At 39.5% G+C, this 21906-nt stretch overlaps 3 protein-coding genes across 4 annotated transcripts in view; 2 read left to right on the forward strand and 1 right to left on the reverse strand.

Moving 5' to 3' along the window:
- The window catches only part of LOC5578593, a 230297-nt gene that overhangs the window by 132446 nt on the left and 75945 nt on the right, over positions 1-21906 (forward strand). The gene's annotated exons all lie outside the window — the stretch shown is intronic.
- On the forward strand, positions 5835-7048 carry LOC5578588. The gene is made up of 2 exons (XM_001656964.2): positions 5835-5991; positions 6052-7048. Exons 1-2 carry the CDS (start codon positions 5947-5949, stop codon positions 6829-6831), a joined length of 825 nt encoding a protein of 274 aa, XP_001657014.1. The 5' UTR covers positions 5835-5946; the 3' UTR covers positions 6832-7048.
- Positions 9705-17590, reverse strand: LOC110676611. The gene is made up of 2 exons (XM_021845159.1): positions 17412-17590; positions 9705-10921 (listed from the first exon to the last, which is right to left on the reverse strand). Exons 1-2 carry the CDS (start codon positions 17451-17453, stop codon positions 9920-9922), a joined length of 1044 nt encoding a protein of 347 aa, XP_021700851.1. The 5' UTR covers positions 17454-17590; the 3' UTR covers positions 9705-9919.

A 21906-nucleotide genomic window follows, 5' to 3' on the forward strand; every position in this document is an offset into this window, starting at 1 on the left:
AGGTATGAAAACTGTTAAAATTTCAATAAATTTCTCCTTCTTTTATGCATATGCTGTTCTTTGGAGCTATATTTTAAAGTATTTTTTTGTTTTTAACTGACGAAAGGGCGATAACATTGATCTGCTTAAATTATCAGCGAAAAGGAAAATCGATTACTGCAGTTACTTCGATGGGTTGTGCTACTTTTCCCCGAATGTCGTTTCCCCGAACGCCAGTTCCCCGAATGCCAGTCCTCGAATACCCCGTTTCCCCGACTAGCCCACTTCCCCGAAAAGTTTTTAGCACTCATAATTGTCGTAACATTATACATTTCAGGGTGGTGAACGTACTGACTATCTAATATCCTTCTTTATTTAATTGGCGGTTCTTTCGAGTTTTACCATTTACCATTTTTAGCATTTTTGCCAACATGTGTATAGCCGAGAATGACAGAATACTTTACTTCGACGATTCTGAACGCGCACTTTTTTTTGTCTTTTCGTTCTAATGCTGCAATAATTTTTGGCGTCCATTCTTCTATTGCTTTAATTATAATTTTTGCCTTCTTTTAAAAATAGGCTGTTATTATACTTATACTGGTTTAAATTTTATTATTTAGTAAAGCTAAATGTTAAACATTTTTATATTTTGCTGTTTTATCAATTCTTGCCAGATGTGTTGATAGAATGATAAATACTTTAGATCCTGCCAATATTCAACATATACTTTTGTTGGGGCAAACGCGTGATCTTTTTCCGAGATATGCTGCAAAAAAAATATTTCAATCAAGTTATTTTCATCGAGTGTAACGTCCAAACTGGAACAGAGCTTGATTTGCAGCGAAGTATTCTATGAGTATTCCCTTGATGAATAACTATGAACTTTCTTTTATTTAGTAATGCTCTCTAATTTCACAACAATTTTTGAAATTCTTAGCTTGGAAAATCTCTGAACGAACACCACGCTTGTTTAGAACCTACCAATTTTTTTGCTATGGGCTCGGTGGTGTTGATCTCGGTAAAAGCTTAAAAAATGCCGATATTTATTTTAAGTCAATCATTATGCCAAACGGCCATTATGCCAAATGACCATTATGCCAAACGACTTTATGCCAAACGGGGTACAATTTTATCTGCTATGTGGCGCTAACAACAAATTTTCTTTGATATTTAGTATTAAGATACTGAAAACTAGAATGTTAGGATTTTCGACAACATTGTAGCAGATCAAGGAACGATAGTAGAAAATTTTCAACTTTCTCTATCTTGAGATCCTGATAATCTAGAAAGTGGGTGTTTTTGGCAAAGTTGTTCAACAGATCCATCAAGCGATCTAGTAAACAAGTTTATCGAACACACCATTCTTCAAGCGGATCAGCATCTCGAAATATAGAAGATTGAATGAAATGTGTTACTAGTGCCACCTATCGTATAAATTTTAAATTTGATTTATTACTGCCAGATATCCCTTGGCTTGCTCTACAACTTTACCACACCAAACTTCTAGGGTCTTGAGATATTTGGATGATGGGCAATTTTGGTACCATGAGACAACGCGGAATAACTCCGGAACCACATGAACCATATTCCCAAGTTTTCCGGACCATTACTAGAAAAGTTTTTCGGGATGTTCTGAAAATTTCAACAAAATCCATCGTGTAACAAAAATGTTATGTACCATGACCCCACAGTTATGGATCAAATAGTGTGGAGTCCAACCTATAAAATTCAATAAAACGACATGGAAAACGTAAAATAGTAATTCAAAAGCACGAATTGAATCTTTTCAAATTGGAACTTCGGTTAGTAAACTAATTTGAGTGTAGTATTTACATAGGATTGCATAAAAAATAAAAATTGTATTGGTTTCTGAAAATCATATTATGAATCAATTTTCATATTACGAATCAAATTGTGACATATTACGGATCAGTGCGCAAAATCAAGAGATTTTCAACTCAATGTATCTGTATTGCATGATTTGGCGTAAGTTAACAATGTGTTACGTATTACTGCAAAAATAGCAGTGTTAGAGCTGGGAACAAGGGTAAAATGCCCTTTTTGTGATACCGCATCGTAGTAACTGAGACATGAAGTGTTTTCGCTCCACACCGGGGGGAAACTACCCATTTTTGCCTGCTAAAAAATGAAATTTGCAAACCTTGATGTTTTATTAGGTTTATTCTTAGTGCTATTGTCTGAAAATATCAAATCCAGTGCTTGAAATGGCAGAAATCTACATTTTTCGGAAGTGATCCATAACCGTAGTAAACAATCATATCCTGGTACATAAATGGATCACTAGTTAGAAGTGCTAATATTCGGTATTTACAATCAACAATCAAGAAAACTGTTTTCCAAAGATGAATTCATACTAAATCGAAGCGAACGAGCATGTTTTATGCTATAACATTTGAATTTTATCACCTGTGGGAGCTCTTGAATGCTGACGGCACTTGTTACAGAAAACGACCATATAATGATAGCTGTGTGGTACCAACTAAACATTTGTCAAATACACTGTTATTTAGCGGTTGAATATTGTGCTTAACATAACAAATGGTAGAAGACAAATAGAATAACATGGGAAAAATATGTTTTACGTCAACGTTTATGTTTTGAGCGAGTTATCCGATGTTGAACGCCAAAGTGATCCGTAACTGTGGGTGATCCGTAACTGTGTGGGCATGGTACATTTAAGTCTGTTTTTCAACATATGAAAAGTATGTTGGCTGGATGAAGGTTAAGCAAACGTTCGTTTATTGCAAAATGAGAATTGTTGGAGATTTTGCTTGCGGAATTCCGGTTACGAAATACGTTGCTGTTCTTCTGTCTGGTACGAGCCACAACGATGCTCTTGCGCGAAGGGCAATACCAAAATTTAGACTTTTGGTTGGAAAATTTAGACGATGGATCAGAATAAGCCGATCGAACCATATTCGGAGAGTGTAACAGTTCGCGAACCATAGCAATTCGTGGCACATCGCATTCGAAGAGCCCTATGAATGTAAACATTCACTATCTCGTTTGGTAGGTAACACGAGAGCGTTCAAGAGCAGCAACTCTCACAGACTGCAAAAGTATCGAGCCATTCGGGTGATTTATTTTTTGCATACAATTGGTAATAACTGTCATATTTTCTGATAATGCAGCCTTTAACAACCTATCTATAATCTATTGGACCATTGAACACCCCTTTGGTTGCAAACATAGCTCAGAAAATAAAAAAATATTCGCCTCATTTTCTTGATCAGAATGAGTGTGGGTCAGCGAATGTTACAAGTATTGACACACAGTGATTGGGACCAAACAGTGGGTGGTGTATGTCTGTCTTGTTTTAGTTCATGGCTCGTTATCTTCAACGAACGGTAAATGTCATGTGTGTTGTATGAATGCAGGCGTATAAATGGGCTGAAATTATGGCTTGTGTGTCAATGATCGTTAAATTTTCCAAAGCCTGAAGGCGACCTTGAATAAACGTTCAGTTTTGTCGTCATACCTAAGTAATATTTTTTTACATTTTTTTACAAAATATTTGAGAAGAAATTCTTGATCTACCGCTAGTTTTCGAAATCGAAGGCACGGTTCCTACCAAGGATCGTAAAGGGATCAATAGAAGAAAAAATAGTACTGAAAAGTACTTTTTGCAATTTCTCATCGTAATAGGCTGTTTTTCATCACGTCAATCTGTCATGAAACGGCCTACTTTCCTGCATTGAAGTATACAGTGCAGGAATAGTAATTATGCATCTAAAACCAGTGCTGTAATGATTCATTACACAACGCTTTCTCATTACGCAACTGTGTTGAGTTGCGTAATGAATCATAACACAACAATTTTTCAGAAATTGTAAAATAATGGTGAATGCAATCCGATATAATTTCTGATACCCTGAAGTGGTCTTCTACGAAATTGCAAAAAATGTTGTACGCAATTCGTTGCAGAACTCGATTTTTACATCACATTTACGACTCGTACTGTAAAAATCATCATTCTGTAGCACGGAAAAGTACGTACTATTTTTCAAGCTCTGAAAAGTACTGTTTGTGAAGCACTTCCAAGAGTAGAGAGAATTTGTGTACATTTCTATTTCTTCAAAGCTTTCGTCAGAGTTCCTCATGATCACTATTACCCCAAGGCAGCGTCCTCTAGCCACTGATTTTCGTGTTGTTCGTGAATGATTGTACTATACAGATCATCCGGATCGAAAAAGTTCAACGAAGCTTCGTTCTTCGCCAGCTGCCTTGGGCAAATCCAACTTATCTGCCGGATTACAGAAGCCGGTGCAATCTCATCGCTTTGGAAACGCTCTCTGACAGACGTACAAAACTACAGCGGCTGCTTGTATTCGAACTGATTGTAGGATATATCAATTGTTCGTCGCTGTTGGAAAATGTGTATATTCCGTCCCTTCAACTACGAGAACGTAACGTGCTTTTTTAAGACACCACAGGACTTCATACGGATTTAATAATCGTCTAGATAAATGTTTGTGCGTGTTGTGTTCGACTTAAATATTTCAAAGTTTATTTTAAAAAATAGGGTGAGAGACTTAGAAAAAGATTTTTTATTATCCAAGGCTGTGACAAATAAATAAATCTGCGATGTTGATTTTCACGTCGTGATTTTGGCACTCTCCATAAACCTCACCAAAGACCTTCATAGAATGCGTCGTTCTCGTCATCGGGTTTGTCATTCGTCGGTGTTACTATTGTTCAAAATTCCAACGAACTAATTTCACCTGCTGTCTTGAATCTCTGTACCTGTGCCCTCAGCGCCATTCAGATGTTCGTTATAGTGCTGCTTCCACCTTGCGATCATCTCTCGTCCGTCCAACAAAATGCTCTCACATTCAGTCTCGCGTCACGAAAGCTTTCCGTGATGCGTTGAGTTTGTGATAGAACCTAGAATGTTGTTTTTGTAATTACTCGTCCTCGTTTTTGATCACACGTGTGGCTGACAAAAGGACTCCAAATAAATTCCTTGTCATAATTCAGTAAGAGCAACCTACTGAGGTGTTCGCCCTGATGCTGCAAAGACTTCATTCCCCCCAGACATCCTTCAAATCCCCTCAACCATTAATCCTTAAGCGTGGCTCATATTATACCTTGGAATTTAAATCATCTGTTTGGTGATGTTTACCACCGGAACACGCTGATAGAATTATTGTAAAAGAAATAATGCCAGGAAGTAGAAGGTGCAATAAAGATAAATTATTCAATTATGGCTTTGTGTTTTTTGGAACACATACATTAACACAATGCACTTCTTTAGTGTTCCTTTTCGACGAAAAAAAAAATCGCTAAGTCGATAAAAGATTTAAACTTTTCAACATTGGAATTAGGTACATAAGCAAATTTTTACTTTTTATATGGAAATCAGCAATTAATCCTTGTGATGTACGACGCGTGATTTCACGCCAAACGATCCGCGCTTTTTTATCATTAGTCATAGACATTCCGGAACTTATTTGCCAGGCAACCTATCGTAGCCAAAATCTAGACGACTCAAGCAAAGACTAACAAAAATTATCGGACCTGGTCAAGCTATAGCACAGCGATCAACACCTCAATCGGATGTTCGCGGCATGCACACAACAAATCAGCCACACCCACATTTGTACCGGATTTCAAATTCCCCGCAAATGTTCCTAAGACGTCCAAAGATCAATAAATCAATTAGTTGTTACGTTCAGCCGATAGATTCATTCATAAATGTGACGTCCGAGACAAGTATCCGCTTTATGGTTGTATTCCCACCCGCAAGAGATTTATCACCTGGACGTTGACATGGATTTCGGCAGGATTAGTTTCGGCAGATAAAGACAAACGCGATAAAACCGATTTGTGTGCTGAAAATCAGTTAAAAGTATAAATTCGTTACTGCTCGGAAACAAACTCAACAGAAGTATTTCAATATAGCAGGAATCAAGTAAACGTAGTGATTCCGAAATTAAATTAATCAGAATGAAAAGTTTTGCACTAGCTGTTTTTCTCCTTCTGGGACTCAGTGTAAGAATATGTTCTAGATTTATTGGTGCAGTGGAATAAAATATGTCAAATTTATTTCAGGCTGTCCTTGGAGGACGTCCGAAGGCGGAACAAGTGCTTGAAGAAGTAGAAAAGCTTCGACCACGCTATCAGGAGATTCAAGACTACGTAATTCATACCATCAGTGATGCCCGATTAAGCAGCTCGGCAACCCTCGCCAAATTCCACTCCGACATTTTGAAAGTGAAATCCACCTTTGTGATCGATGCCATCAAGAAGGAGAACAATATGCTATACCAGATCAATAATCAACCAGCTTCAATAGACAAAAATTGCCTTGCTTTTGTTCAAACGTTGGGCGACAGTATTATGAACCTGGCTGGCACCAGTTTCTCTAGCTGCATTGCCGATTCCAGTGACAGTTTGGAGAAGAGGATTAACGAGTTTTACGCCAAGCTACAACAAGATGAAAAGGACTACATTGGACTCGGTTTGTTGAACGTTTTCAAGGGTGAGAACATTTTCTACACCCCAGATGTGCTCATCGCCAAACTGAAATCCAGATACGAAGCTTTGGAGAGCTATCCAACCTACCTGAGCGAAGATTTGGCTCGTATTATCAATTCGTTGAACGCTGATTTGGAGTCCTTGGAAGTGAGCTACGTTGTCTGTATGACCGAAAGTGAGCAGCGACTTCGCGATGGTTTCATCCTGGCACACAGCCACATGGAATTAACCTGCAAAGCTGTTTCGGTACCAGCACCATCATCTCCGGAAACGGTAGAACCCAGCGTGCCTGAATCGATGTCATGGCCAAACACCGAAGCCGTCAGACTGCTTCGTGAACGTTTTGGACTGTAAACTGAACGATAATTGATCGCGTGATTATTTCAATAAAGAAACTAAGTTTTCATATAATACTAGAATCAAACGTTGCTTCGCCATAGGATATTTGGTATTGCAAATAAGAATTGCTCTCATATTAACAGATATTCATACTTTTTAGTCGTTTCCCCATTTATGGTTTATGACAGAAACGTTAAACGAATTGCCAATACACATTGATATATCAACCATGCTTTTCGGCTACGCAGTTTTTATTTGAACAATGGATTATTATTTGCCTGACGTTTTGACACCTCATGGGTAAATATAGTTGTCGTTTGTAGTCCTATGTTTTGTTTAACTTTAACTATCAGGTCTGAATATTTTAGGTACATGACTTGATTTACATAGATAGATAAACTAATAAATTCGATGCTACAATTGATTTTAAAGCAAGCTTTTAAAGATTGGATTGTTTTCTAACGTCCCATTTTCCCTTAAATTACCTTTGTGGTCAGCAGACTTCAATATAGGTGGGATTTGCCAAAGAACAACATCCATAACGATTACAAAAGGAATTCTATCAATGATATGATACTTCAGAAATGTATAGATGTGATATTAGTATTACTTAATCACCGAAAAGAAATCTGATTTTCTGCTCAGTTATTAAAAGTTAAGAGTATGATTTGTCGCATTTACATTCGTACCTCGTGTAGCAGGTGCATTGATAGCACAGACAATCAGACGTAACAGTTAGAATAATTTCCGTTAGAATCCATCGCCTACTTCACAAACATCTAGTGGCCATGTTGCACATACAGTGAAACCTCCATGAGTCGATATTGAAGGGACCATCGACTCATGGAACAGCAATCCTTTGGAAAGCTGCTTTTAGGGACCATCATAGTAACCATGAAATTTTGTTCTTAGTATGGTTCCATGAGTCGATATCGAGTCATGGAACATCGACTCATGGAGGTATCACTGTAATACGATTATGTGCTTCAAAGCCTACAGAAAGCGCTAGTGTGAAGCGTCAAACATGAAGGAAAACGATGCGCCCGCTTCTGGTTGTGAGCTATGCAACATACGTCTGTTTGTCTGTGATGATACTTTACACTCAAACAAACCCAGACACCTTCAACATGACTTTGCTATACTCAAAGAAAGCGTTAAAGACCACTAGGATAAGAAAGGCTTCAATACTGCAGTATTATTTTAGATTTAGCAAATGCGCAAAACGAAATCGTCTGGTCCATACAAGTTCGTTTGCGCCAGTTATCACATGTTTTTGATAAGAAGTATCGAATAAAAAAAAAACTTATTTTGCAGATAGACTTAATTTCCTTGTTTTGCTTAGCACATTTTTGCAGATAACCAGTCACACCATCTGCCCGGATATTCATGAGCTTAAAAAGCTTACAACAATTAGCACAATCAATAATATTTAGACAAATTTTCTTCATTGCCAATCGTTTGTGCAATTTTCATGATGTCAATAACGAATCCCGCGCTGGATTTTTAAACTTAAATACTTTAGATTGCTTCTTCATAATTGTTCTAGTGCAGGCGAAAAAAGCTTAACAGTAGCAAATTTTGATAAGGATAGCTTAAAGTGATATTAACTTGATAGATATAAGGGATATCACATTCAGTTGTTGTAGAATCTGACTAATAGCTGCGAGCTATTTATTAAATCTGCAAACATTTAATTATGCAACGGTTCAGAAATTTCAGGAACAACATTTTAATCTTTTCTCACATCCTTTATCTTTTAACAAGTTAATATTACATTTTGATTGTCGGAACTTCGCTCCTACTCGGGTACGGTAGATAAAAAGTTTGGACCCGAAATATATCAAAACGCTAATGAATTCGAAGACATTGGGCAAAGTTTGTCGTTATTCCAAAAATTATCGGACATTAGAGTGATGCAAATTTTGAAGTTTTGGCTCCCCTATGCTTAAATGATGTTAATTATGGTAAATAGCACCCTCCCAAAGTTTTAAATGATTCAGAAGAAATTTGACTGTGCACTAGGGCAGTTCAAAATTTAAAAATGTTTGAGAATCCAATCTCCCATATGTTCTTTACCATCCTTACCGTAAAAATAGTGTTCTGTGAAATTTTCAGCTTTCTAGGTGGTGATTTAAAGGTGGCCCAAAGACAATGTAGGTTTATATGGAAATTACTATGGAGAAATTTTGAGATAGGTTCCAAACACGCTAGTACTGTAATGTAAGTACAAATTTATTATCCCATAGTAAAAACTAATTCTTTAAACCATAATAAAGAAATTTGCTGAAGAGAGAAATTCAATCCGACGGATATCAGATGAGATATTCATGAGTTTGTTTGCTATTATTTAGCTTAATATGGGATTTTGGCCCTGCAAACATGTACAAAAATCCCAAACAAAATTAGCTCAAAAGGGATTTCTTTCTTCAGCAACATCCTTCATTAAGGTTTGAAGAATGAGTATTCAATATGGAATGATAAGTTTCTACTTACATTACAGTACTAGCATGTTTGGAACATATCTAAAAATTTCTCCATAGTAATTTCCATATAAACCTACATTGTCTTTAGGCCACCTTTAAATCACCACCTAGAAAGCTGAAAATTTCACAGAACACTATTTTTACGGTAAGGATGGTAAAAAGCATATGGGAGATTGGATTTTCTAACATTTTTAAAATTTGAATTGCCCTACTGTGCACACGCCATTTGAAGTTTGTATGGGGCCGTCCATAAATGACGTAGCATTTTTTCACTGATTTTTTACACCCCCCTCCCCCCTCGTAGCATTTTGCCACACCCCTTAAAAAATACGTAGTATATAAGGCACCCCCCCCCTCCTTCTATATTTTTTTTAAATTGTTTTCCTGGCTGTTTTCCTTGGCTGAACAAAACATTGGTGTTACCGATAGCAACGAGGTTGTGATCAAGAACAACAATTCAACGTAGGTGGCCCTGGAACAGAGTGGAAAAACAACTTGTCATTGTTAGTCAAACTATTACGCAAGAAACATCAAACTTATTTCATCTTCACCAATTCAAACGAAACTGTATACTACAAGCATCTGAGTAGAATTCAAGCCTCGAAACCATCAGCAAAAACCTACGATTCCCACTGCAACATCCCTGGTTGCGATACTTGGTCCATCTCCCGGCAGGTACGACCCCAAGTTCCCCGCGGCAACATCCCTGGTTGCTGACATTTGGTCCGTCTCCCGGCAGGTACGACCCCAAGTTCCCCGCGGCAACATCCCTGGTTGCTGACATTTGGTCCGTCTCCCGGCAGGTACGACTCCAAGTTCCCCGCGGCAACATCCCTGGTTGCTGACATTTGGTCCGTCTCCCGGCAGGTACGACTCCAAGTTCCCCGCGGCAACATCCCTGGTTGCTGACATTTGGTCCGTCTCCCGGCAGGTACGACTCCAAGTTCCCCGCGGCAACATCCCTGGTTGCTGACATTTGGTCCGTCTCCCGGCAGGTACGACTCCAAGTTCCCCGCGGCAACATCCCTGGTTGCTGACATTTGGTCCGTCTCCCGGCAGGTACGACCCCAAGTTCCCCGCGGCAACATCCCTGGTTGCTGACATTTGGTCCGTCTCCCGGCAGGTACGACCCCAAGTTCCCCGCGGCAACATCCCTGGTTGCTGACATTTGGTCCGTCTCCCGGCAGGTACGACCCCAAGTTCCCCGCGGCAACATCCCTGGTTGCTGACATTTGGTCCGTCTCCCGGCAGGTACGACTCCAAGTTCCCCGCGGCAACATCCCTGGTTGCTGACATTTGGTCCGTCTCCCGGCAGGTACGACCCCAAGTTCCCCGCGGCAACATCCCTGGTTGCTGACATTTGGACCGTCTCCCGGCAGGTACGACCCCAAGTTCCCCGCGGCAACATCCCTGGTTGCTGACATTTGGTCCGTCTCCCGGCAGGTACGACCCCAAGTTCCCCGCGGCAACATCCCTGGTTGCTGACATTTGGTCCGTCTCCCGGCAGGTACGACCCCAAGTTCCCCGCGGCAACATCCCTGGTTGCTGACATTTGGTCCGTCTCCCGGCAGGTACGACTCCAAGTTCCCCGCGGCAACATCCCTGGTTGCTGACATTTGGTCCTTCGAAATCCACTGACCAGTTTATATGGAAAGATCCCCACGACCATCAAGACGCTGTAATACAGGTACTGTGCCAAAAAGATTTGAGAACTATATTTGTGAGTTCCCATGTTCGGATACCAACAAAATGCGACGAACGCCTCCACCGTCTACTAGTAAAAATCTTAAACCCAACGACCCCCTTAAAAATGACCCTCAAAATGTCCCTTTATCATCAATTAATCGGCAGACAGAAAATATAGTATCTGTTCGTGCTAATAGTCAGAATTCGCGAATGTCCAGAGCATCCAATGTGAGTAAGACGCAGAGCCAGATTAGAGCGTTAGAATTAGCCAATCGCATTGAAGAAGAAGAACTACAAGCATCTTTAGAACAAGATCGAATTTTAGCTGAGGAACGTTTAGAAGCATTGAAAATACAAAAGGAACTTGAATTAAAGAGAGAGCAGAAAAAAGCAGAGTTTCTGAAGAAACGTCGCGAGCGAGAAGTTCAAATAAATGAATTAAAATCGCATTCTGGAATATCGAGCTGTAGTTCAATGGAGAATGTTCAAAACTGGTTGAACCAGAATGAAAATGTCGCGAATAATTTGGAATCTATTGATGAACCAATGCCAGAAGTTGTATCCAAAATACATTCCGAACCTGAAGTAGTTGGTCCTAATGGTATGGCCGAAGTATTATCCCAAGCGTTCAAAGCATTGCAGAACCGTAATGTTAAAGAACTGCCTTCATTCTCCGGAAACGTTATGGACTGGCCAATTTTTATCAACGAATTCGAGACCTCGACAAAAGAATTAAAATTGAATGACGCAGATAACTTAAGAAGACTCAACAAATCTTTGCAAGGCAATGCGCGAAAAGCTGTGGAATCATTGTTAACCGCACCAGAGAACGTGAATCAGATAATACGAATGTTAAAGTCGAATTTTGGCCGTACAGAATGGATAGTGGCGAACAGATTAGAAATTTTAAGAAATCTAGATTACGTTAGAGACAATAACATTGAATCGTTTCGTGCATTTTATAACGCAGTTGTTGGCACTGCGATAGCTTTAAAAAACGTGAAAGCCGAAGCTTACTTGTTAAATCCTGAATTAATATCAAATGTTGCAGATAAGCTGCCTAGTTTTAGTAAACAGATGTGGACTCGACATAAAGCCATGTTAATGAGAGAAAATGAAGCAATTGATTTCGGAGTATTTGCTCGGTGGTTGGAGGATGAAATGGAGAATCAACTCGCTAGCATCAATTCACTATCTTTCAGCAAGAGATCAATGATGGGTGGCAGATCAAGACAACCTGTTCTTAATATCAACGCGCGTGGTGATGACGAGCATATGAAGAAGTGTCCTCTATGCGGCTCCAACGAGCATAAGAGTTTGACAAAATGTGACAAGTTTGTACGATCATCTGTGGAGCAACGTCGCTTGATAGCTAGGAATTGCAAAGTCTGCTACATTTGTTTGGAAGGTGACCATAACCGTATGAATTGTAAATCAAAGAAGTGTTGCAGAGTTTGTAAGAAAAACCATCACGAGCTTGTGCATATTGAAGAGGCCCCAAGAAAATTCCATCGCAATCCCGAAATGGAATTTGATTCATCCGAAGACATCTGTAACGTAAATTCAAAATGCTCCAATACTCTTCTTCGTGTCTGCAAAGTTAAAATCCGCACTGAGGAAGCTATTCATCATGTTTTTGCATTGTTTGATGAAGGATCTTCTATTTCAATGGTAGATGCTTCGTTTGCAAAAACAATGGGATTGTCTGGGCCTATCAAACCAATCACATATCGTTGGACAAATGGAATTTCCCATAGAGATGCTGATTCAATGATGCTCAGTTTTCAGATTTCCGGTCAAGCCAATGATGCGAAATGGTTTGAGGTAAATAATGTTAGAACAATCGAAAACATAAATTTGCCAACTGTTAAATTGAACGTGGACAAAATACGAAACCTTTATCCGTTACTTGATGAAGATAAGCTGAATGCCATCAAGGATGTTTCGCCGGTCCTGTTGATCGGCTCAAACAATGCTGGCCTGATAGTTCCTTTGAAGACTGTACAGTATTCGATTAGAGGTTTGCAACTTACCCGCTGTCATCTAGGATGGACTATTCATGGTGAAATCGAGCCAACAATGGATGAACCAGAAGAACAATTACATGCATTCATGTGCTCAGAAACTGAAGACGTTGAGTTAACATCATTAATAAAACAAATGTACAAAATTGAAGACTTTGGAGTCACGCACCAGAAACCTAAAATTTCGGAAGAAGATGAAAGGGCTCTAGACATCATGAGAAGAACACTGAAACGTAGTAATGATCGTTTTGAAATAGGTCAAATATACAAATTTAACAACTTCAAGTTTCCTGATAGCAAACTTCAAGCCCTTCGTCGACTTCAAATAATGGAGAAAAAAATGGATTCTGATCCTAAACTTGCTGAACAATACTGCCAAAAGATCCAGGATTATCTTGACAAGGGATACGCAAGAAAACTTAACGTAGATGAACTGAAAGAAACAAATAATACGTGGTATTTGCCGCACTTCAGCGTACATAGTGCCAATAAGTTCCGATTGGTAATGGATGCCAAGGCTAAATCTCATGGTTTTTCACTGAATGATCTATTGCTGAAAGGACCAGATTTCGTTCCTCCACTGATCGCTGTACTTATGCGAGGTCGTAAAAAGAAGATCGCTTTTACAGCAGACATTAAAGAAATGTTCCATCAGGTCCTTATACGACCTCAAGATCAAGACTCTCAACGATTTTTTTGGCGTGGCATGAACCGCAGTGATCCTCCTGAAGTTTACGTAATGGTGGCAATGATTTTTGAAGCTGTATCATCACCTTCCATCGCACAATTCATAAAAAATTTTAACGCCCGTGAGTTGGATGAACGTTTACCTGGTGTAGAACGAGCAATTGTAGACCAGCACTATGTTGACGATTATTTTGATTGTGAGGATACCGAACAAGAAGCAATTGATCTAATCCAAAAAGTAATTACAGCTCACGAATGTGGTGGTTTCAAGCTAGTCAAATTCACCTCAAATTCAAAAACGGTAGTTCAAACAATTGATCCATCATTGCGAGCAGATTTAGGAGAATCAAGAACAGTTCGTATTCTCGGTTTAAAATGGAATTTAGATACCGACGAATTCGTATTCCCGTTAGATTTTCCACAACTCGATGAAGTATACAGATTTGGAAATAAGATTCCTACAAAGAGAGAATTACTCAAATTTATGATGGGAATTTTTGATCCTTTGAGTATGTTGAGTCCAATAACGATCCACCTCAAGATAATGTTTCAGGAATTGTGGCGTTTGCAGACTGGGTGGGATGACAAACTTCCCGATGGTATTATTCCAAAATGGAAAGAATGGTTGGATGAAACAGCAAAATTGAGAGAAATTCGAATCCCAAGATATTATTTTCCTGGACTTTCTTCATTTGGCTGCATAGAAATTCATGCTTTTTGTGATGCAAGCGATAAAGCTTTTGCTTGCGTTATTTACATAGTTCACCGGTATGACAATAAGTCGAACGTTGCTCAAGTATTTGCAAAATCTAGAGTAGCACCGCTGAAATCACAAACAGTTCCCAGATTAGAATTGCAAGGTTGTGTGTTAGCCAGTCAGATGTCAAAAACTGTACAAGATGAGCTTCATGTTGAAATTACATCTGTTTATTTGTGGACCGATTCAAAAATTTGCCTGAGCTGGATGAAGACAAAGGAAAAACTCACTGCTTTCGTAGGGGCTCGAGTAACATTGATTAAAGATAATGGACATCATACGGGAATGTGGCATTGGATTCCATCACATCTCAACGTGGCAGATTTAGCAACAAAGTCATCAATGTTTGGAAGTATGTTTGATTGGTTGAAGGGTCCAGATTTTTTGTATCAAGATCGAGATTCATGGCCAATAGATGAAGACATTCCTTTGTCGCCTGTAGAACAAGTAACTTTCTTAACCGAGGTGATCATTCCGTCTGAAATATGTCTGCAAGTATCATCTGAAGAATTGGTTCAGTTACCAGATATTAGAAGATTTTCAAACTACCATCGGCTCATTAGAACAACTGCTTATTATTTAAAAATGAGAAACATATTAGCAATGCCCAAAATGGAAAAACCTAAAGAATTCAAGATTGATGTTCACGATATGGACAATGCTCGAAAAATATGGTATAAGAAAGTGCAAGAAGATGCTTTTTCAGAAGAAATACGGGATTTAAAGTCAAATGGTTATGTCAAAGTCTCTAGTCGTTTGCGTGCATATTCACCTTTTATTTGTGATGGAGTCATCCGAATGCGAGGTAGAATCCAAGAAGAAGGAAGGTCTTTGGAATTGAACAATCCTGTTATTCTACCGGATAACCATAGTTTTACGGATTTGTTGATTCAACTACACCACATCGCAAACGGACATCAGGGTATAGAAACTGTGATCAATACCTTACAACAACGATATCGTATTTTGAAAATGAGATCACAAGTCAAGAAGCTAGTGAAATCCTGCATTAGATGTCGTGAACTAAGAGCAAAACCAACTATAGCGCAAATGGGAAACCTGCCACCAGAAAGAACTACTCCGTACACCTATCCTTTCAACTATACAGGTATTGATTATTTTGGACCATTGATGGTAAAAGTAGGACGTCATTTGGAGAAACGCTGGGTTGTACTCTTCACATGCATGACCAGTCGAGCAATTCATTTGGAGGTAGTACCGGCGTTGGACACAAACTGTTGTATCATGGCAATTAGATGTTTTATGGCTTTCCGTGGTGTACCAAAAAAGATACTAACGGATAATGGGACGAATTTCACTGGTGCGAATAAGGAACTGAAAAAACTAGTACAAGAATTGGATCAACCGTCGATCGAAGAAACACTTAGTAATAGAGGAATTGAGTGGCAGTTCATACCACCTGGTGCCCCACATTTTGGTGGTTGTTGGGAACGATTAATACGAACAGTAAAGACTGCTTTGAATGTTATGCTAAAAGAAAGGAATCCTACCGATTTAATTTTACGGACAACGCTGTGTGAAGTAATGAACGTAGTAAACAATCGCCCATTAACACATATATCAGATGACCCTCAAGATCCTGAGCCAATAACACCTAACATGCTACTTCTTGGTCGTAACAATTTCATGCAGTATGATCATGATTTCAATGAAAACGACTTGGATTGCAGAGCGGCATATAAACATGCTCAAATATATGCCGACAGATTTTGGCGAAAATGGGTTTCTGCATATCGTCCTGAATTATTGAGACGACAAAGATGGCACGACAACCGTAATTATTATGAATATAAACCCGGAGATTTGGTAATGATCGTTGATGAGACAATGCATCGAGGATGTTGGCCTAAGGGTCTAATTGAGACAGTGACTCATGGACCGGATGGAAAAATTCGAACTGTTTTAGTGCGAACTTCAAGATCTAGATTCACCAGACCAGTTAGTAAAATAGTTCTACTCAAGGCCAATTCTGTCGTGGCCCCGGAGAATGTTACCGATAGCAACGAGGTTGTGATCAAGAACAACAATTCAACGTAGGTGGCCCTGGAACAGAGTGGAAAAACAACTTGTCATTGTTAGTCAAACTATTACGCAAGAAACATCAAACTTATTTCATCTTCACCAATTCAAACGAAACTGTATACTACAAGCATCTGAGTAGAATTCAAGCCTCGAAACCATCAGCAAAAACCTACGATTCCCACTGCAACATCCCTGGTTGCGATACTTGGTCCATCTCCCGGCAGGTACGACCCCAAGTTCCCCGCGGCAACATCCCTGGTTGCTGACATTTGGTCCGTCTCCCGGCAGGTACGACCCCAAGTTCCCCGCGGCAACATCCCTGGTTGCTGACATTTGGTCCGTCTCCCGGCAGGTACGACTCCAAGTTCCCCGCGGCAACATCCCTGGTTGCTGACATTTGGTCCGTCTCCCGGCAGGTACGACTCCAAGTTCCCCGCGGCAACATCCCTGGTTGCTGACATTTGGTCCGTCTCCCGGCAGGTACGACCCCAAGTTCCCCGCGGCAACATCCCTGGTTGCTGACATTTGGTCCGTCTCCCGGCAGGTACGACTCCAAGTTCCCCGCGGCAACATCCCTGGTTGCTGACATTTGGTCCGTCTCCCGGCAGGTACGACCCCAAGTTCCCCGCGGCAACATCCCTGGTTGCTGACATTTGGTCCGTCTCCCGGCAGGTACGACCCCAAGTTCCCCGCGGCAACATCCCTGGTTGCTGACATTTGGTCCGTCTCCCGGCAGGTACGACCCCAAGTTCCCCGCGGCAACATCCCTGGTTGCTGACATTTGGTCCGTCTCCCGGCAGGTACGACTCCAAGTTCCCCGCGGCAACATCCCTGGTTGCTGACATTTGGTCCGTCTCCCGGCAGGTACGACCCCAAGTTCCCCGCGGCAACATCCCTGGTTGCTGACATTTGGACCGTCTCCCGGCAGGTACGACCCCAAGTTCCCCGCGGCAACATCCCTGGTTGCTGACATTTGGTCCGTCTCCCGGCAGGTACGACCCCAAGTTCCCCGCGGCAACATCCCTGGTTGCTGACATTTGGTCCGTCTCCCGGCAGGTACGACTCCAAGTTCCCCGCGGCAACATCCCTGGTTGCTGACAATTGGAATTCAGTAGTTCAATACAAGGTTTGATATTAATTACTGACTGAAACGTAAGGGTAATCTAATGAAAACCAGTTTGATATACAGTAGCGCTCAAAAGTAATTTGGAAAGCAGTTTTAAATAAACACATTTTCTGTTTAAGTTACATAACTTCAGTTTCCAGTTTCATATAGGCTAAATTGTATAACTTTTGCTGTTGATACCATAAAAACCAAGTTTACAACAAAAAAAGTGAAAAACAAAATAAAAATGTTTGATTGCATTGATGAAGATAACAGTAACGAGTTAGGGTACAATATATTTAATAATAAATTGAACGGCAATTTCGTTATATTAGAGGATTGTTTTTTAATTATTCGTTGTTAAGAAATAGATTTTAATTAAAATGATCAACAATATATATTAATTTTAAATTTATCTTCGTCATTACTATCCAAATTGAAATCCATTTAGCAATCAGTGGCCAGATATAGAAAAGATTACACTTGTAATATTTCGAATATTTAGAAAATTTTAGCGATACACATGACATTATTCATTTCCATCAATACTTCAGCTGATTTTCATTATCGTTCATCATACTGAAATAATCCTTCATAACCTATAAATAAGAAAAATAAACTTTCTTCAAGTTACCGAGTCATTAAGAAAATTGAATGATAACACTGAGCCTGTCCTTATTAATATTCAAGCTATTCCATCAAGAGCAATGATATATCAGAACAAATCGATGAGTTGATTGGGTAGAGATCTCCTGCAACATTGAATGCATAATTCCCGGAATAAATATCTTATTTTAATGCAATATTTGCCAAAAGAGCATATAATCTTGTAGCAATAAAGCCCCAACAGAATATATGAATAAAACTAATAGTTGACTTCATGTCTAGTTCACAAATGGGAAAACAATATTCTTCAAGTCTGTAAAGCATTGATTTTTAACTTATTTATTGAACTTTTTGTTCTGTTTATTTATAAATTTATTAATTTAGACATGAATATTTACAATATAATATTCACATAATTATTCAAAGCTGTTTGATTGCATTTATCAAAAAAAAATCTGAAATTTCATTGATTTTTTTCAATCTTGTCATATGAATGTTTGGAAGCCAAATCATCATTTTATAACACAAGTTTATAAGTCAAACAAAAAATAAGAAGTTTCATAAACAAATATTGTGTTCCATTTTTTTAGCACCTCTCTTTTTACCGAAATAATTCGAAATGCTACGTCCACTAGCTAGGACCCCTCCCCCCCCTCGCCACACATCGTCACAAATTCGTGAAGACCCCCCTCCCCTCTAAAAAGCTACGTCATTTATGGACGACCCCTATGGAGATTACTATGGAAAACACCAACCTTTTGTGTTCAGTCCTCTATCTCTTCGTCATAATATTTTAAAGAAAAGTGAACGTACTCTTCTCATGTGAAATCCTTTTAGCTACAACTTTGCCGAAGACCACATTTTGATTAGACGTCAGTATAAATTGCTATTCATGATCATAAACTGGGTTTGCATTTTGTATCCCGAGCAGAAGAAAATAACTACTGAATACCAAATTGAGGTATTCCATACCAGATAATTTCCAATACTTACAACCTGAATGAGCCCTGCATAAGAGGTAAAATACCTCAAATAATAAATTCAACACATTCTACAAATACCAAGCTGATAATTCGATCAGGTATTGTAATAAGCATAAGCATAAGCATAGATGACCGTACAATTCGTAGTTGCTACTCCGTGATTGACCAGAACAATCGAAGTTGCACAGGGAATTAATGAATGGGGCTTGGGATTAGCTTACCATTCTTCAATGTGCACAAATCGAGAGCTCAAATGTAAAAGTCAATAACGGCGCCGGCCACGTCCTTACGGTCATTGGGGAAGGGAAGGAATGTTAGTGTGACTACCGTTGTTAGTAGACACCGAGATCACCTCTGCATCTCCACGGTTGTCATGGAAAGGATATTGGGTTAGTGGGATAGGGTAGAGATCTGGGAGTCACCAATGTTTGGTGATGCGATCCATGATATAATCACGCCTAACCGGATTCACGAAATAATTCGATAATCGTATTGTACGTCGAACAAGTGCTCGTCACTCGCCCACGCAGGAGCAAGCGACGCGATCAATAGATCAAACACTACTAACGATCCGCGGCGCTTTTTCATTTCTCTGAGCGAACGACGCGCGACAAATTTGATCCTGCCCTCATCGCTCGCCCCCGCAGGAGCAAGCAGTCCTCAATAGCTAACGAATGCCAAAATGAAGAATTTTTAATTGTTTTAAACATTTTTTTCAAATACCATTATAATACCAAAATGAGGTATTGATAACTGAACAATACATTATTGTGGTATGCATAAGTTATTGTGAGTTATTCTTTCCTCCTCGGGATGCTGAACCTACTGCTCGGCTGGCAACAATGGTACTCCTTGCGGGTAGAATAGATCAAAGTAATTCAGGCTACTATGTTCTACAGCAAAAAAAAACAGTATTGCTCTGAAAGTAATTGAATGATCATCTCAACATGTTTAGACTTTGTTATCAATAATAACAAATTATCCTTACGTCCCATCAAAATGTGGTCTTCGGCAAAGTTGTGGCTGGGAAGATTTCACATGAGAAGAGTTTGTTCACTTTTCCACTTATTGTGACGAGCAGTTAGAGAACTGAACATAAATACCTTTTCCATAGTAATTTCCATATAAACTTCAAATGACATGTGCACAACAAAAGCTCTTCTAAATCACCAAATCACTTCAAATTTTGGGAGAATGATTTTCATCATAATTGACATCGTTTAAGCATAGGGGAGCAAAAACTTCAAAACTTGCATCAGTCTAATCGGACTTACAAAATGCACCAAAGCCGTTTGTCCGTACAAAGTAGTCAACTTCATTTATATCTTCGCAGTTTCTCAACCGATTCTTTTCATTTTTCTTTTTGGCGCACAAAAAATTATATCAATTTTTTTATGATTATTGAATAACTTATGAGGAAACTATTGATTCAAAAAATACAAATAGAATGGATTTTGACAAAAAATGCACCAAAACACAAAGTGATGTAGCAGAAAAATTACGCGTCAAATCATCTTCGTGTCTTCAGCGCATTTGTTCATTGAGTGACAAGCAGTGAATGAAATTATCGCGGAAATGAGATGAAATAGGCATTTTTCAAGCAACCCGACAATTAGTTGCCGCCTTTATCTGCGAGAAACAGATTTCGTGAACTGCTATAATTGTTGATCATTGTACTGATGAAAAGCCAAGATCGATCCGATCATATGCAATGATCCAATATCGGCTCTAAGCTTATCGCGATAATTATCACAAGGGAAACAATAAAAATGTTTGCAGCGGACGGGGCTCGAACCAATGCTCATGAGCAACAACGTTTTCAAAACGCGCTCGCACCATTACCACTCAACCACGCCAGCTGAACGAAGGGGGAGAGACATTTGGTATATAAAAGCTACATGCGGAAGCGAAGGACACTCAAAACGACGAAACAAGAGAAGAAAAGAAGGAAGCCAACTTTTCGTTGCTGGTGATAATAAAATTCGGTGCTGCAGATCTCGTGAGAGCACACTCTCGCAGTGCTGGACGGGTAGGATATTAGCGCACGTCTCTTTTCTCCGAAAAATCGGCTTGAGCGATAGGCTTATGATTATTGCCGTGGCCGATAATTTCACTCCCTGGTGATAAGGACCATGTGGTTTGCATTTGTTCCATCGTGTTAAGATGTGATGAGTGAGAACCTGAATTTTTCAAAGTATTGCAGTGAATGGTGCTGATACAAACCGATACCGATACCGATACCGATACCGATTCCCTAGACGGATTTTGCATTGTTTAATACGATTTTTATACTTCTTAACACTTCAGTCGACGCGCTGTTGTATTTTGTACAACAGTGGTGAAAAAACTTCGCTTATCGTACACAGCTTCAGCTTGGTGCTTCGAACGGTGGCAAACCGCGCGACGACTGAAGGGTTAATCGGCTATTTGAAAACGCAATGAAATTATTACTTACCATTGCCTACATTCGAATGCATTCGCACCTATTTTCATTTTGGTCGTAATCATTTTTGATTCGTCCCACAACTGACGGCTCCCTTTGATATAGTGAGTGGTCCAAATACATATTATAACATTTTTTAAATATATTTTTAATTTAATTAAGATGGATAAATTACGAGTAATGCCTTTAGTTCGAGCCTGGGGTTTGGTATCGTTTTGAGCGAAGCGACTTTGGTCTAAGAACTAACGAATGCTTCTTGCACGACTCCTCCAT

Source organism: Aedes aegypti, chromosome 2, assembly GCF_002204515.2.
Source record: "Aedes aegypti strain LVP_AGWG chromosome 2, AaegL5.0 Primary Assembly, whole genome shotgun sequence".
NCBI classification, from domain to species: domain Eukaryota; kingdom Metazoa; phylum Arthropoda; class Insecta; order Diptera; family Culicidae; genus Aedes; species Aedes aegypti.